The sequence below is a fragment of the Ornithorhynchus anatinus genome, chromosome 10, assembly GCF_004115215.2.
Source record: "Ornithorhynchus anatinus isolate Pmale09 chromosome 10, mOrnAna1.pri.v4, whole genome shotgun sequence".
Taxonomy (NCBI): domain Eukaryota; kingdom Metazoa; phylum Chordata; class Mammalia; order Monotremata; family Ornithorhynchidae; genus Ornithorhynchus; species Ornithorhynchus anatinus.
In genome coordinates, this window is record NC_041737.1 from 33,824,313 (window position 1) to 33,839,697 (window position 15,385).

The window sequence follows — 15,385 nt, forward strand, 5'->3', positions numbered from 1 at the left end:
CTGGTTGCTTTCCACGGTGGAGCAGAAAGTTTGGGGAAAGGGAGCCCTTGGACTTTAGCAATCACTAGACAGGGCAGGCTCAGACCCAGCAGAGCCCAGAGGAGTCACATTTCCAATTCAGCTTGGCGGGGTGGATTACAAGTCAGCCTAGCCATCCTATCACCATCCTTCCTTGGCAGTTGGAAGTTGGATGCCATGCCTGCTCGATAGCACTGCTCTCTAACTCAGGGGCTTGGGCACACCACTGATGTCCTGTTGGGTGAACGCAATTCCCTCCTGGTGCTGGGAAGCAGCCAAAAAGTGTTAGGTGAAACAACTAGACTCAGGGTTGGACTTTAGGATCATAGAGATGTGGCACCAGCCAGCAGGCTGAGTAAGAGGAGGGGGAGCTAAGCATCAGGGGAACTCTGCCTACCCCGGGTCTTTGCCCATGCACCAGCCAGGCAGGCATTACATATACTTGGTGCTGCAGGAGGTGGAGGACTCTCTGCCACCTAGGACTCCACATCATTACCATTCCTGACTCAGTCTTCCTAGTTCAGGTGGCATCTGACAAAGAGAGCTGGGAGGGGAATTGGCTCAGCCAGAGAGATTGGGACAAAAGGCTCCAGGAACTGACAAGGCTACATGGCCAACAGGGAAGACTGACTGGCTTTCCTTGTGTTTTGTAGAGCCTGTGGGTAGAAAGGACTTCCCTGATCCTGGTGCAGAGTTTGCCTGGCATTTCCCGCTGGTTCGAGGTGGAGAAGCGTGAAGTGGTGAGTGAGGCCTGAGCTGGTCCACCGTCGAGCCCGTGTGGCTGACTTGGTTCCATTAGGTTCCCCGGACCTTTGGGACGTGGGCATCCCAAATGAGCAGAGGTTTGCTTGCCCCTTCTGAATATGCCCAGTAAATTGGGGATAAAACCCCAGTCTTTCACCTAGGGAAGTGGAACTGGGCCCTTCGCCTCTAGGACACCCAGTTCTGGATCTGCAAACCAAGGGGTCCCAATCCTTGAGCAGTGGGGGCGATCTGCTTCACCCTGCCCATTGTTGGAGTGAATGCTCCTTACCTGCCAATAAGTACTGGGATAAGTCCCGGGGCCCTCCAATGCTTTTTCCACCTCTCCCTCCGACCCTCCTCAGCCCTTGCCCCCAATCCAACCTGTCCTCCCAGAGTTCCATCCCATGATGCCGGAAGAGATTTTTATTTTGAAATGTCGGTTGTGGGTCCACAGGATATTCTGTCTTTGACAACAAACCTGAAATTCGTGATTTATTGGCTTGCATGGTGGTAGCACATGTACCCTGGGGTCTCAGGGATAGGGGTGATAGCAGTATGCAAACAGATTTCTTCATCATGACTCCTGCAGGCAGGCAGACAGAATGGAGTGAGGCCATGAGTACTTTCTAAGCCCATACACTTCGTTAGTGACTTCCCCGGACACCAGAGCAGTGGGGAAGGAGGGAAACACGCCTTTGTCCCACCAACTGCCCTGGTCCCTGAGAAGATGAGCTCCAAGGGGCTTAGGACGCATAGCATGCAGCTGTCTTTTTTCCTGGGAGCTGCCATCAACAGTGGCATTCATTGAGACCCAGAGCACTCATCCCTGCACCTAGATTCCTTTGCCCCGGGCCAGGCCTAGGAGGACAGATATACAGCTCTTACCTTGCAGATCAGATCTTTCTGTGGTTTAAGAAACCTCCCACAGTAGTCACTTTGAGCCCTCTGGAAAAGCTTGGACTTCCTAATTGAAACCCTCTTTTGCTCTCTGCCTATGGCTCCAGATGCAGGAACTTGGCCCATGTTCTTTCCAGCAAAGCTCATCCCATTCTTGCAACCACAAGTAAACTTGCCTGGTACTTGGGGATGGGGAGACATCCAGTCTTCTCTCCTCTCTCCCAAAGTGTTTCACAGATTCTCAGAAACCCTGGGGTGGTCATCCTGGAACCAGGCCTAATCCAGCCGACTCTGGGTTCTGCTTGGGTGGCTCAAGGGTGCTGGGGGGAAGTGGGGACTCTGCTGATTCAAGGTGGTGTTGTTGAAGGCCTCATGGTGGGATTGGGGGTCTTTGTCAGGTGGAAATGAGTCCTCTGGAGAATGCCATTGAGGTACTGGAAAACAAGAACCAGCAGCTGAAGACCCTTATTAGTCAGTGCCAGACACGGCAGATGCAAAATATTAACCCACTCACCATGTGTCTGAATGGAGTTGTCGATGCTGCCGTCAATGGAGGAGTATCCAGGTACCAGGAGGTGAGAGTCGGATCTCCATCTGGGGGAGAACCATTGGAGCTCACATTTCCCAGTGTTTTCACTCTTCTCCCAAGGCCCGCCCCCCACCCTAGTCTCCTTCCCCTTCTAGGGGCACTCCCCAGGGGCATGCAACATCTCTTGGACATAGACAAGACCCGGCTGAGTGGCTGGCTCTGTCAGTTTCTCCTAATTTCCTGCCCACCTTGGAGCTGCAGCCCAGGACTCTGTGCAGGGGGATATAGGAGTTGATGGGGGAAGGGACTCATTGCCTCTGCACTGCCCCCCACCCTGACCTCTTCAGTATGAGAAGCATTTCACCCCGGGTGCCACCCCTTCCTCCATAGATGGATGGGGCCCAGGTGGGTGTCAGGGGTGATGGGGAGGGAGATGCCCCCTGAACCCAGCATTTAGCAGTAGTGACCAAATGTCATATTGTGTATGGTGATACCCCACATCGTCTCAGTGTGGTCATCCAATGTGGGGAACATGGCATTCTGCCCCTGCTAGCCACCTGACACTTGGGTCTGGGGGCTTCCTGGGGATAGTTTGGTGGTTTTGGCTGCTATTAGGGAGTCTGGGATGGACAGTTGGAGAAGAGGAGGGGTGGGGTTGGATGGGATGGGATGGGATGGGGGGGATGGGGATGGAGATGTTGAACTGTAAATCTCCAGAGATTAGAGGAAAGGCCCATGGCAGGGAGAAGGCCAATATGCCCCAGGCAATCCCTCTCCCTGTCAGGGGCAGGGCTGCATGCTGAGTTGGGCCAGTAGAGGGCTTTTTCTGGGACAAAATCCTGGAAGCAGGAACTGTCCTCCAGGCCCTGTGGCCTCCTTCTCTGTGGGCCTGCACATTTCCCAGCACCCACTAGACCAGTCCCAGAACAGCCTCATATCTCCATCTTCCTCGAAGCCTCCAGGGCTATGGCTCTGGGAGCCAATGTCTCCAGCAGTCCGGGCACAGGGCCATCATCGGCCCCCTGAACTGCCCTCCCTCCTGGAGTGAGCACTATTCCACTTCATCTAGTCCCCAGATGAGGAGGCCTCAGCCCCAGAGTTCCCTGGCCTGGCCCAGCTTAAAAGCCAGGGTTTGGCCAGTAACAAGAGCATTAGCCCTGAGGATGCTCAGATGGTGGTGAGCGGAGACCGGGGTGTCCTAAGGAAAGGCGCCTCGACTCCTGGGCCGATTTCCGGAATGCCAGTCCATGGCTTTGGGACTGTCTTGCCAGGCGTTCTTTGTGAAGGAGTACATGCTGAACCACCCAGAGGATGGAGAGAAGATCACGCGGTTGAGGGAGCTGATGCTGGAGCAGGTACAGTGACCACTGGGCCTGGTGGGCACTCCAGGCTGGCCCTACTCTGGGGGTTGTGGAACCCGGCTGAGGAAGTTGCAACCCCAACTGCCTAGATCCTGCTCCCACGGGCTGCTTACTAGGGGTGGGCAGAGGGTGCACATCTCTGGCCCTTTTTTTTTTTTTCTAAATGGTATTAAGCACTTACTATGTGCCAGGCACTGTACTAGGTTCTGGGGTAAATACTAGCTAATCATTTTGGACACAGTCCATGTCCCATATGGTCTTACTCCCCATTATTACAGATGAGATAACTGAAGTACAGACAAGTGAAGTGATTTGCCCAAGGTCACACACCAGACAAGTAGCAGAGCTGGGATTAGAACCCAGGTACTTCTGACTCCCAGGCCTGTGCTGTACCCACTAAGCCATGCTGCTTCTCAGAGAATGACCAGAGATTCCCTGGGCTGGATTGTGGGGATGGCGACAAGGAAGCCCCCCTCCAGACACTGGCCACTGTACCACCAAGCCAGCTAATGGCCCCCTAACTCACTTGTCTGAGGAGTTCACTCCCCACATCTCAGATCTGAGAGTGTCTAGGCCTAGAAGTGTCTGGCCCAGAGGTGGGTGTCGGGTAGTAGCTCTCCAAACAGAGCCAGCTGGAAGCCAGGGCCATGGATTGGGGTTTGGGAGCTGCAAGTGGGATGCAGGCTCAGAAAAAGCAAGGGGAAGGGAGTTTGTCGAGGAGAATGGACATAAGTCCTCTCTGCTGAGTTCCTGGTTCTGCCACCAATCAATCAATCAGTTGTATTTGTTGAGCACTGACTGTGGGCAGAGCACTGTACTAAACTCCTGGGAGAGTACAATGTAACAGAGTTGGAAGACACGTTCCTTGCCTACAATGAGCTTACAGTTTAGAGGGGGAGGCAGACAGTATAAATGAATGTTATGGATATGTACATAAGTGCTCTGGGGATGAGGAAAGGGTTGATAAAGGTACAAATCCAAATGCAAGGGTGAAACAAAGGGAGTCCGTGAAGCAGAAATGATGGTTTAATCAGGGAAGACCTCTTGAAAGAGATATGCTTTTAATAAAGTTTTGACGGTGGTGAGTGTGATTCTCTATTGGATTTGAAGAGAGAAGGAGTTCCAGGACAGAGGGAGGACATGGGCAAGATAGGCAAGATCAAGGTATAGTGAGTAGGTTGGCATTAGAGGAGCAAAGTGTACAGTCTGATTGTAATACAAAATCAGGGAGGTAAGATAGGAGGGGGAAAGGTGATTAAAGCAGGAGATTGGCTTGGATCCCTGGCCAAGAAGTCAGAAAGATAGTTCCAACCCAGTCCAGATCACTCCACTGGCCAGATCATAGGGAGCAGTAGGCATCACACTGCATCGTATCCCTCCCTACAGCTAAAGACAGGGTCAGGAGGCCACAGGCAGAGCAGGGTCTGAGTGAGGCTGTGGAGCTGTATGAAGGTGGAGCTCAGGGTTCAGAGTTGCCAGGTTGTTCTTCTGAAAAGAACCTGGACAGTGTTTAATCCACCCTGCCCCGACAATGCAGCAGTGAAAATGAATTTGCCAGCTCGGGGCTGTCGGTCATCCTCTGCTGGAAACCGTCCTGGCTTGGGGGTGCTGGATGCTGATACACTGTCAGCAGTGTGTCTTTGAGCATGGAGGCCGACTGTGAATGCACCCCCAAAAATGGTCAGGGTCCAGGGCGACCTGAGTGTCTGGCACGATCAGGCGACGCCATGTGCCTCAGCAGTTCAGGGCAGTGGGACTCCTGGGGGCCACTGATTGAGCAGAATGGAGAGACCAGTCGCTTCATCCACAAGTTCCCCTGTGGACAAGATCTGAGCTCCCTTGAGCCAAGTTGTAGGTAAAATGATGGCTGGTCCAGCCCAGAGCCCCCAGAACTCACCTCCTCCCTCTCCCCTCCCCACCAACCATGCCACTGTCTGCGGTGATTTCTCCCAATCCCTCTGCTCAGGAGATGCTCAGACCAGCTAGAGCCTGTCATCCCTCCCAGCTTAGACTGTGAGCCCCTTATGTGTAATGTGATTATTTTGTTTCTACCCCAAAGCTTAGTACAGTGCCTGGCACATAGTATACACTTAACAAATGCCTCAATTACTATTATTATTATTAGTAGTAGTAGTAGTATTAGAGCCAGCTAGAGTGGATCAGTGGTGGGAGCAGGGTGGCTCCATGAGGAGGCAGGAATGTGTCTGTGTCACTTCTGAACATGAATATGATTCTCAGGATTAGCAACATGTGGCTTTGGTGGCAACTAGCACTCCAACATGTCCCTCCACAAAGCTGTAGCTGTAGCAGGGAGTGGTGTGCATTTCAACCCTTTTGCCTGTTCCACCGGGGGTGCTGATTTGGATGAGGGGCATTGAGGAGTGTCAATCAATGATATTTACTGAGTGATTACTAGCTACAAAGCACTCTTCTGGCTCAGAGAAACGAGCATGGACCTGGGAACCAGAGGACCCAGGTTGAATTCCAGCTCTGCTTGTGTGACTCTGGGCAAGTTACAACTTCTCTGGGCCTCTGTTTCTACTTAGACTGTGAGCCTTATGTAACACAGGAACTACCTGTGCTGATTATCTAGTTCCTACCCCAGTGCTTAGAATACTGCTCAACAAACACCACTATTATTATTACTTCTACTACAACACAGTGGAGTTGGTATGCCTAGCCCTGTTTACAAAAGGAGCTTACAGTCTAGAGGAAAAGACAGATTAAATTAAAAATTAAAATGAATTTCAGAGAGGGGAAGCAGCAGTGTATAAAGATATTTTTTAAGTACTTTGGGCCTGAGGGTGGGGTGAATATCTAGTTGCTTAACGAGTACAGAACCAAGTAAATAGATGACAGGAAAGGAAGGGTAAGTAGGGGAAATGAGGTTTGAATTGGGGTTGGTCTATTGGAGGAAGTGTAATTAAATCCAGGAGCCTGACTGTGAAATGCCCCAGAGAGGGGTAACCCTCAGGGATGAGCTGTGGGTTGTTCCCTGCTGGGGGCTGGGGCTAGGCTGCCATGGAACACCCCGTTTCCTTGCCTCCTCTTGTCCCCTACAAAGGCGCAGATCCTGGAGTTTGGCTTGGCCGTGCACGAGAAGGTTGTGCCACAGGATATGAGGCCTCTGCACAAAAAGCTAGTTGACCAATTCTTCGTGATGAAGTCCAGCTTGGGCATCCAGGCACAGGTATCTTCCAGCAGGGGCTGTGGGGTTTGTCATGAGGGGGCAGGCTGGTTGGCCACCCATCTCCCTCCAGGAGGAAGGGAGATTTGGACCGCAAATGGTGACATCTTGTGGCTATGAGGCTGTAGTTACACCACCGGGCCATCTTCACGGAGACTACAGGCTGGCAGAATGCAGTTGTGCCTTCTTGCCAGAGTTGGGCCTCGCCAGGTTCTCTCCAGGGATCTCATGGATTGGGCCCCAAACTGCCGCCCCCACAATGGACACTGTGCCAATCAAATGTTCCTTTTCCAAATGCTCTGTTAGGAGTTCTCCGCCTGCATCCAAGCCAGCCCAGTGCACTTCCCCAACGGGAGCCCGCGAGGCTGTCGGAACTCCGCTCCTGCATCCATGAGCCCGGATGGTGCCCGTGGGATCCCTCGGCGCAGGTAGGGTTGGGCGGGGCAGAGTGTGGCCGGGGCGAGCCCTCTGAGTCTGGCCTGGCCACCAGAGCCTGGCCCGGTCCCTGTGTCTCTCTGACTTTAACGCTGTCATGGGCATCTGCTTGTCTCAGTGCCCTCGGACCAGCAAGACAGAGCTGGGAATCCAAATGGCTAGTGCCAAGAGATGGCTGAGGCCACCTCGCAGGATCTCTGTCCCCTCTTTCCCTCAGTGTCCCCTCCCTCCCCACTCCATGTCCCCTTCCTTCCCAGCATGGTGCAAAGCAGGTCTGAGCAAGCCACCATTTCCTTTTCTTTGCCACAGCCCATTAAGTTACCCAGCAGTCAATAGATACTCATCATCTTCACTGTCATCGCAAGCCTCTGCCGAAGTCAGTAACCTCACGGGCCAGTCTGAGAGCTCTGATGAAGTCTTCAACATGCAGGTGATGAGTGTGGCTCTCTTACAAAGTCAATCAATGGTATTTATTGAGCACTTCCTCTTCACATAGCACTGTACTAAGTGCTTGGGGGAAAATAATATGGTGGACATGATCTCTGTCTTCTAGAAGCTTACAGTCTGGGGAAGAAGACCACCATTAAAATAAATTATAATTAAGGGAAGCAACTAAGTATAAAGAATCATACATAAGTGTCGTTGGGGGTGAGGGATGAGGTAGTTACCTAAGTGTTTAGTACACGGGTGACACAGCAGTGAGGGAAAGGTGGATGAGAAGGGCAAGAGATTAACCAGGAAAGCCTTCCAGGGGGAGTTGTGATTATAATAGAGTTGTGATTATAATAGAGTTGATGGGGAGAGTAGTAGTCTGTTGGATATGGAGAGGGAGAGAGTACCAGGTCGGAGGAAGTCAAGAGCAAGAGAGATGAGAGTGAAGCAGAGTAAGTACGTTCAGTGTTAGAGAAGCAAAGTGTGCGGGCTGGGTTGTAGTCAGAGAGGACTGAAGATAAAGAGTAGGGAGAGAGCTGATTGAGTGCCTTAAAGCCAATGACAAGGAATTTCTGCGATGGATGGGCAACCACTGGAGGATCCTGAAGAGTGGGGACACATGGTCTAAATATGTTTTGAAAAAAATGATCTGGGCAGCAGACTCAAGAAAGGGCTAGAGTGGGGAGAGACAGGAGGGAGGGTTGTCAGTGAGAAGGTTGATGCAGCAATCAAGGCAAGATTTGATAAATGCTTGGACCAGTGTGATAGCAGTTTGGATGGAGAGGAAGGGTCAGATTTTGGAGATGTTGTGAAGATAGAAGTGACAGGATTTTGCACCTAACTGAATGCGCAGCTTGAAGAAACGAAAAGGGACAGGGATAATGCCAAAGTTGTGGGCTTGTGAGACAGGAAGGATGCTGGTGCCATCTGCAGTGATGGGAATGTCAAGGGAAGGACAAGACTTGGGTAGAAAGATAAGTTCTATTTTGGACATTTTTAGTTTGAGGTGTCGGTGGGAAATCCAGGTAGAGATGCCTTGAAGGCTGGAAGAAATGCAAGACTGCAGAAAAAGGAGAGAGATCGGTCTCTCTTAACCTCCTGCTCTCTTACCTTGTGGCTGAGGAAGGGCTTTCTCTTCTTGGAGCTTCCTCTTCCTGGTTGATGGCTGGTGGATCCGCCTGCCTCCTGCTAGGCTGGGCTCAGGTTGTCAGTGCCTGGATGGGCCATATGGGCTGACTGGCCTGTTATTCCCTGGCAAAGCGTTTGTGCCCCCACCATAAGACGTGAGGTGCACCTGGGAGCGCGGGCTCCAGAGGGTGCTCAGCCTGGATCCGCACCTGCAAATAACACCTGGGTCTGTCAGGGTCAGCAGCCCCATGTTATCCCATAGGCCGGGGCCGGAAAGACTGGCTCTGTGGCCTCAGCACTCCAGGGGAGCTGTGCCCATAGAACCTGGAAGGGATGGGGTGGTAGAGGGAGGAGCGGGCATGCTCAGGGCTGGTGGGGTAGGACTGGCTGTCCTCCTAAGGAGGCCGACACCCTGAGACCAAGGGTGTGGCCTTGATGTGGGGTGGGGGTTTAGGATGTGTCTCCCTGTCCGCACCAGCTAATGGCAGCTTCCCTGCCCTCCCAGCCCAGCCCATCTACCTCAAGCTTGAGCTCAACTCATTCTGCTTCTCCTAACGTGACCAGCTCGGCCCCATCCAGCGCCAGAGGTGAGTGGCCATATAGGCCAACAACCTCAGGGCTCCCGGGTCCCAACGATATCTTGACCAGTGGGGAAGGAGAGGGAGGTGGGAAGACCCGCTAACAATCTTTGTGCTGCCGTGTCTCTTCCGTGCCTAGCCTCGCCCCTCCTCTCCGACAAGCACAAACATTCCCGGGAGAACGCATGCCTGTCCCCCCGAGAAAGGCCGTGCAGTGCCGTCTACCCCACCCCTGCGGAGCCCTGCCAGGTACTCCTCTGGGCTGGGGAGGGGCGGAGGGAGGACCCCTTTTGGGAGGGACTCTACCTGCTCCTGTGCTCTAGAGTGCAAACAGGCCCGGACACTGGAAGCTAACAGGTGCCCTTGCTCCTGGCCAGCACAGTGGAGCTGGAGTTGAGCTGGACAGGGACAACTCCCTCTGGACCCCTATCCCCCTAACCCTATGCTCTCCCAATACTCCCCAAGGTCCCTGACCCCCAGTTTGGATTTTCAGTCTGAGACACACAAGTGGGAGGAATTTCCCGGCAATGCGTGAGGAGAAGATCTGGGCCAAGATTCCTGGGTCCTGTGTGGCTTTGCAACCTTATGGAAAAGCATGGAGGGAAGGGGTGAGAAGCATCATAGCCTAGTCAGTGGAGCATGGGCCTGGGAGTTAGAGGGACCTGGGCTCTAATCCCAGCTCCACCACTTATCTGCTGCGTGACCTTGTGCAAGTCACTTCACTTCTCTGGGCTTCAGTTACCTCATCTGTAAAACACGGATTCAGACTGTGATCCCCATTTGGAACATAGACTGTGTCCAGCCTGATTACCTTGTTTCTACCCCAGAACATAGAACAGTTCATGGCACATAGTAAGTGCTTAACAAATACTGTTAAAAATAAAATAATACTTTTAAAAAGGACAGAGGGCAAAGGTTCTTGGAGAGAAATAAGTGGGTATCTCACTTAAGTTCTTGTATATGAGTGCCTGTTTTTGAATTTCTCTGTGTGTGGTGTGTGTGTGTTTGTGTATAGATATCCATATGTGTTTTTGTGTGTCTTTGTACTCATGTAATTGTGTGTCTGTATGCGCAGTTGATGAATCTCCAGCCCTGTGCCCAAACTGAGTCATATTTCTAGCTGATTTGCAGTAAACCCCACTACTTGCTCCTCCAGCACAGTCTTCTCTGAAGCCTAGTGGATAAAGCTTAGGCCAGGGAGTCAGAAGGAGCTGGGTTCTAATCCCACCTCTGCTACTTGTCTGCTGTGTGACCTTGGGCAAGTCAATTCACTTCTCTGGACCTTAGTTACCTCATTTGTACGATGGAGATTAAGACTGTGAGCCCCATGTCAGACAAGTGATTAGCTTATATTTAGCCCAGAACTTAATAGAGTGCTTGGTACTTTATAAGCACTTAACAAATACCATTAAAAAAAATTTGGTTTCTGAGCTCAGTGAGGTTCTCAAGCAGCAGGTGAGATCTATGGGACCCCTGCCCTTCCCACCTTGGGACAGAGCGATGCCATCTCTACCCTCGTTGCAGCCCCTGGAAATTGAGGGTCCCCTCACCCAGCTCTCTCAGGACCCTCAGAGGTGAGGTTAAGGACCCCATCCTGGGGACCACATGGGGTGTCTGGGGCATGTGGGCAGACAGTGGCCCCTGGGTGCCCTGCCATGCAAAGACCTCCAGGAGAAGTAGGCTCTGAGCCTCGGGCTCAGTCCCTGCCTTTGAAGAGAGCTCGGTGCACCTGCAGCTGTCTTCCCTGGGCATCTGGGGACAAGGGTTAGGACTGCTGGTGGCCACTGGGACTGGTTGGACCAGTATATGCTTGTTGATTGCAGGAGGCTCCCTGCAGCTCCTGGGCTCCCCTGTGCTCTTCACTCTATGTGGTCCCCCAAAAGCAATGGGAGCTGTGAGGCTGATAGAGCTGCCCTGATTCCCTCCCTGGGCCCAGAAGCCTCAAGGCTGTTCAGACAGTATTACCTTCTCCACTCTCAGCAGAAGGAGCTTGAACTGTGGGATTGGAACCTCCAGGCATTTCTCCATCAATGGGGAGCTTGGTATAAATTCACCCTAAACCTGAACAAGTTCACCAAGCTCGCTCCAAAGGCAGGGACTGAGCCCAAGACTCAGAGCCTGCTTCTGGCGGTCTTTTCACAGGCAGGGCTCCCACTGCCCTCTGACTGCCCAAATGCCCTGGGCACCCCTTGTGGTCCCCAGGATGGGGTCCCTAACCTCACAGACCCTAACCTCACCACTGAGGGTCCTGAGGGAGCTGGGGGTGAGGGGAGGCCCTGAGCCTCCAGGGGCTGTGATGAAGGTGGAGAAGGCATCGTTCTTTCCCGAGGTGGGAAGGGCAGGGGTCCCATACTCACCTGCTGCTTGAGAACTTCACTGAGCTCAGAAACCATTTTTTTTTTATGGTAATGGTTAAGTGCTTACCAAGTGCCAAGCACTATGTAAGAAACTCCCTGAGTTCATGTGCCTGGCCCTCCTAGAGCCAGGCTCCCAGGTCCCCTACCATACACAGGAACTGGAGGGTGGGAGAGCTGTGAGAGATGTGGGATGGAGGACAGGTCTGTAGGGTTAGCAGATGTGTCAATTCCTAAATGGCTCCCCAGTCCCAGGGAGGGCAGGACAGAGGGCAGATCTCAAGGTGATGGGTATAGTGGAGAGCACAGAGCGGGATGCAGGGGAGGACACACAGTGATGGGCAGAGGGCAGGGCTTGGAGTTGACGGGGGAATGCAGGGCATGAACAGGACCGAGCAGAGGGCAGGGCATAGGGGAGGGCACAAGATTTCCTGGGACGGAGATGCAGGGCTCAGGACCCTGCAAACCTATCACTATCTAAGCCCCAGCCTCCCCCACAGCCATGGAGCTGTTTTAGCTTGGGCCCTGGGGGAAGAGCTGCCCCCACCCATTGCTCCTGTTGGACATCAGCCCAGAAACACCGATCACTCCATCCCAGTTTCCTCAAGATTTCCATTTCTCGTCATCAGGGAAACTAACCAGGGTTTCTTCCTATTCCTCCAAAAAGGGCCTAGTTTTTTTTCACATAATTGGAGACTTGGTCTTCGGCACTTTCAATCCCCAGGGAGATGATTGAGTCCCCAGGGTCTTGGTAATGATTGTCCTAAAGGCCTCAAGGGACCCAGGGCTGAATCACAAAGGAGCCTGTTCTGAATTCCAGAGGATGCTGTTTAATCACATTGGAGATGGAGTTCTGCCTCGGAGTGACCCGAGTCTCTCGGGCCCTGAGAAAGGTGGGTAGAAATTTCACATTGGCTTCTGCCGGGAATCTGTAAGGGTGGATCTGGCCCCAAAGGAAGAACTCAAATTGACCCCCAACTCTAACCCTAACCCTACCCCCAACACTGACCCTTCCTGGAGTGTGTTAAGGAGGAGCCACAGGAGGGAGTGGCCAGAGAACCTAGCCCTGAGCATGCTGGGAAATCCTCTAGTGCTGGCTTTGACTGGGCTGCACCCAGCCCTGGAGGAGTCAGAAGGAGAGTTTCCCCCTTTTCTCTCCAGATGAGGTGGAAGGAGAAAGAGTAGTAGCATCTAGGACTGAGTCCTGGCCTCCACTGCTTGTCTTGGTTGCCCAGTTCCTGCTGAGTCTCCCAGGGCGGGGAGCGATGGTTTGATTCTGGATATGGCTGAGTCTCATTTGAGGGAGGGGGCCCAGACAGACCAGAATTTTCCCTCCCACCCAACAGCCAATGGCGGTCAGTCTGGCAGACCAGTGCAGACAGAGAAGACGTTAGGGGTGTTGCCCCAGGAGTGGAGCAATGAAGATGGTTTTAGAAGATCCAGCCAGAGGCCTCATCTGTCTGTAGCCTGAGAGAGAGAGACAGAGAAAGAGAGAGAGAGAGGAACCCACAGTGATTCTCTTCCCTACCACACCCTGCTCCTCCCTACTACGCCCTCCCCATCTTTCCATGTTCCATCCTGCTGTGCTCCACCTTTCCCTACCCAATCCTGTCCCTGCCCTACTCTGCTGCACCCTGCCCCACCCAACTCAACCCCCCAAGTCCTTCCCTACCCTGCCCTACCCTGCCCCACTGCAATGGATCTCGCCGTGGCCTGGTGTGGCCACTGGAGGGAGAGGAAAACCAGAGCAGGGAACAGGGGAAGGGATTCGCCATTGTCAGATGGGAGTCTCATGTCCTAACCCAGGGCAGGCTGCGAGGGCTCCAAGGACTCTGGCAGAGTGACCAGCCCCTCACGGCTTCCTCCTGCTGTCAGCAGTGGATGGCTGACTAGATCATGCTTCAGCCCTGTTCTTCCCTTCCAGCTGTGAACCCCATTCCCAGCAGCTGGAGCCTGGACACTGGGAAAGAAGCCAAGAGCATGTCAGACGGAGGGAAATTTATCTCTCCCCCGGTCCCGCCGAGGCCCACTCAGACTGGTGGGTATTTAAGCCGTTTTGTCCATCCCTCATGAGAAGCCTCCTCTCTCATCGCCCCCACTTTCTACCAGCTTTCCACCTTCCCCGAGAAGTTACATGGCATTCTTGGCTCCCCCTTTGCTGCCCTGGCTGGCAGCTTCCTCTGAACATCAGTGGATGCCAGGTGCCAGAGTCATGGCCAGCAAGGAGACGGACATTGACCACTCGGGTCAGGAGTGAAATTCCTCTCCTGATCCTGTGGCAGCCAATGCTTCACCTGGCCAGGGGTGCTGGAGGATTGGGTGCCCAGGAGTCAGGCCAGACCCCCGAGCACAGCTGCTGTCCCCCTACTGCAATGCAGGACAGCTGGAGGAGCCATTGTCAGCCATGTCTTCCAGCCAAGGTGGGCAGGTCACCTAGGTCACCTCTGTTCTTGACTCGCAGAGCAGGTAAAGCCTCTGAGTCAAGGAAAAGAAGAGACAGCCCTGAGCTTCCCGGGGCTAGGGGCTGGGTGGTGGAGACAGAGCAAGGGGCAGGAAGTCGTGGACCAGGGGCCTCCCCTCAGCATTCCTGCAATCTGCTTGTCACCTTAGTCTGACCTCAGTTTCCACATCTTTAAACTGGAAAAGTCCTTCCTACCACACCTGTGTCCCCAAACTGGGAGAGGCTAGAAGGAACCACTGGAATCTCCCTGCCAGCTTTGTAAATACAGTGTGACTGTTGGGCAGAGAATCTAGCCTTGGAGGTGGCAGTCTTGGGATCTAAACTGGATATTGCACTGGGTCTTGTTTGAGTTCGTTCATCAGAGGAAGATGCCAAGTGTCCCTGCCAACCCCAGGTGGGCGGTCCCCAGCAGTAGAGCCTCCCATTCCACCCCATCCTACACGCTGCTGCCACACTTCCAGACCGGTGATTGGGAGTCCCTGAGGTTAGAGCTCAGAGAGCAGGGAGACTTCTGAAATTTTAAGCCTTCAAGCAGGAGGGAAAGTCTGCCCGTCCTTCTGTGAGAAACCTTCCGTGCACCCATGAACAGGCTAACCCCCAGGGCTAAGATCCCAGAGAGAACCGTGCGAGATGGATGCTTACTGTGCCAAAGGCAGACCGGGCCAGCTGTGCGTAGTGCAGGGAGCGTCCATGCTGTAAGATGTCCTGCCCGTGGGGCCGGGGAGAAAGCGGTGGAGTCAACAGCCCCTTTCCTTCTGCCCTTCTGTCCCCTCCCCCAGACTCTCCAGGAGCTGGGGGGAATGGTGGGTTTCCTGTGGGCTGGCTGTGGGTCTGGGCTCCCTGTAGGCAGTGACATTGGGGGAGCTGTGGGCCCGGGGATGGAGTTGGGGTGAGTGGCGAAATCTATGGAATGTGAGCCCAGCATCTGTGTCTCTGGCCCACAGGATGTGGATCAATTAGTGGATAGGGCTGTGCTTCTCCAAACACTGCAGGGTGGTTTCAGAGAGGGGCTCCCCTGGGCCAACATCCTGGGCAGCCCCCTGGGATGGTGGAAGATGGTGGGAGCATACACTGCTGCCCCCAGTGAAGCACACCCCACTCTTGCATTCTGGTGCACTTTCATAAGCAGGTACACACACCATGCATGTGTGCACACACACACACACACACCAGTGTACATGTAAAATTTGCACCAGGACATACACATGCAAATATGAATATAAGGCCATGAGGGTGTGTTCATATACTGTAACAAAAACCT

The 15,385-nt window shown here is 53.4% G+C and overlaps 1 protein-coding gene across 1 annotated transcript in view; it reads left to right on the forward strand.

Moving 5' to 3' along the window:
* The window catches only part of DOCK4 (dedicator of cytokinesis 4), a 348,354-nt gene that overhangs the window by 327,534 nt on the left and 5,435 nt on the right, over nucleotides 1–15,385 (forward strand). Inside the window, 10 exon segments of the mRNA XM_029072864.2 lie at nucleotides 672–758; nucleotides 2,058–2,234; nucleotides 3,460–3,543; nucleotides 6,614–6,739; nucleotides 7,043–7,164; nucleotides 7,481–7,601; nucleotides 9,237–9,318; nucleotides 9,449–9,558; nucleotides 12,484–12,556; nucleotides 13,588–13,701. Of these exon segments, the coding sequence (XP_028928697.1) occupies nucleotides 672–758; nucleotides 2,058–2,234; nucleotides 3,460–3,543; nucleotides 6,614–6,739; nucleotides 7,043–7,164; nucleotides 7,481–7,601; nucleotides 9,237–9,318; nucleotides 9,449–9,558; nucleotides 12,484–12,556; nucleotides 13,588–13,701 (1,096 nt within the window).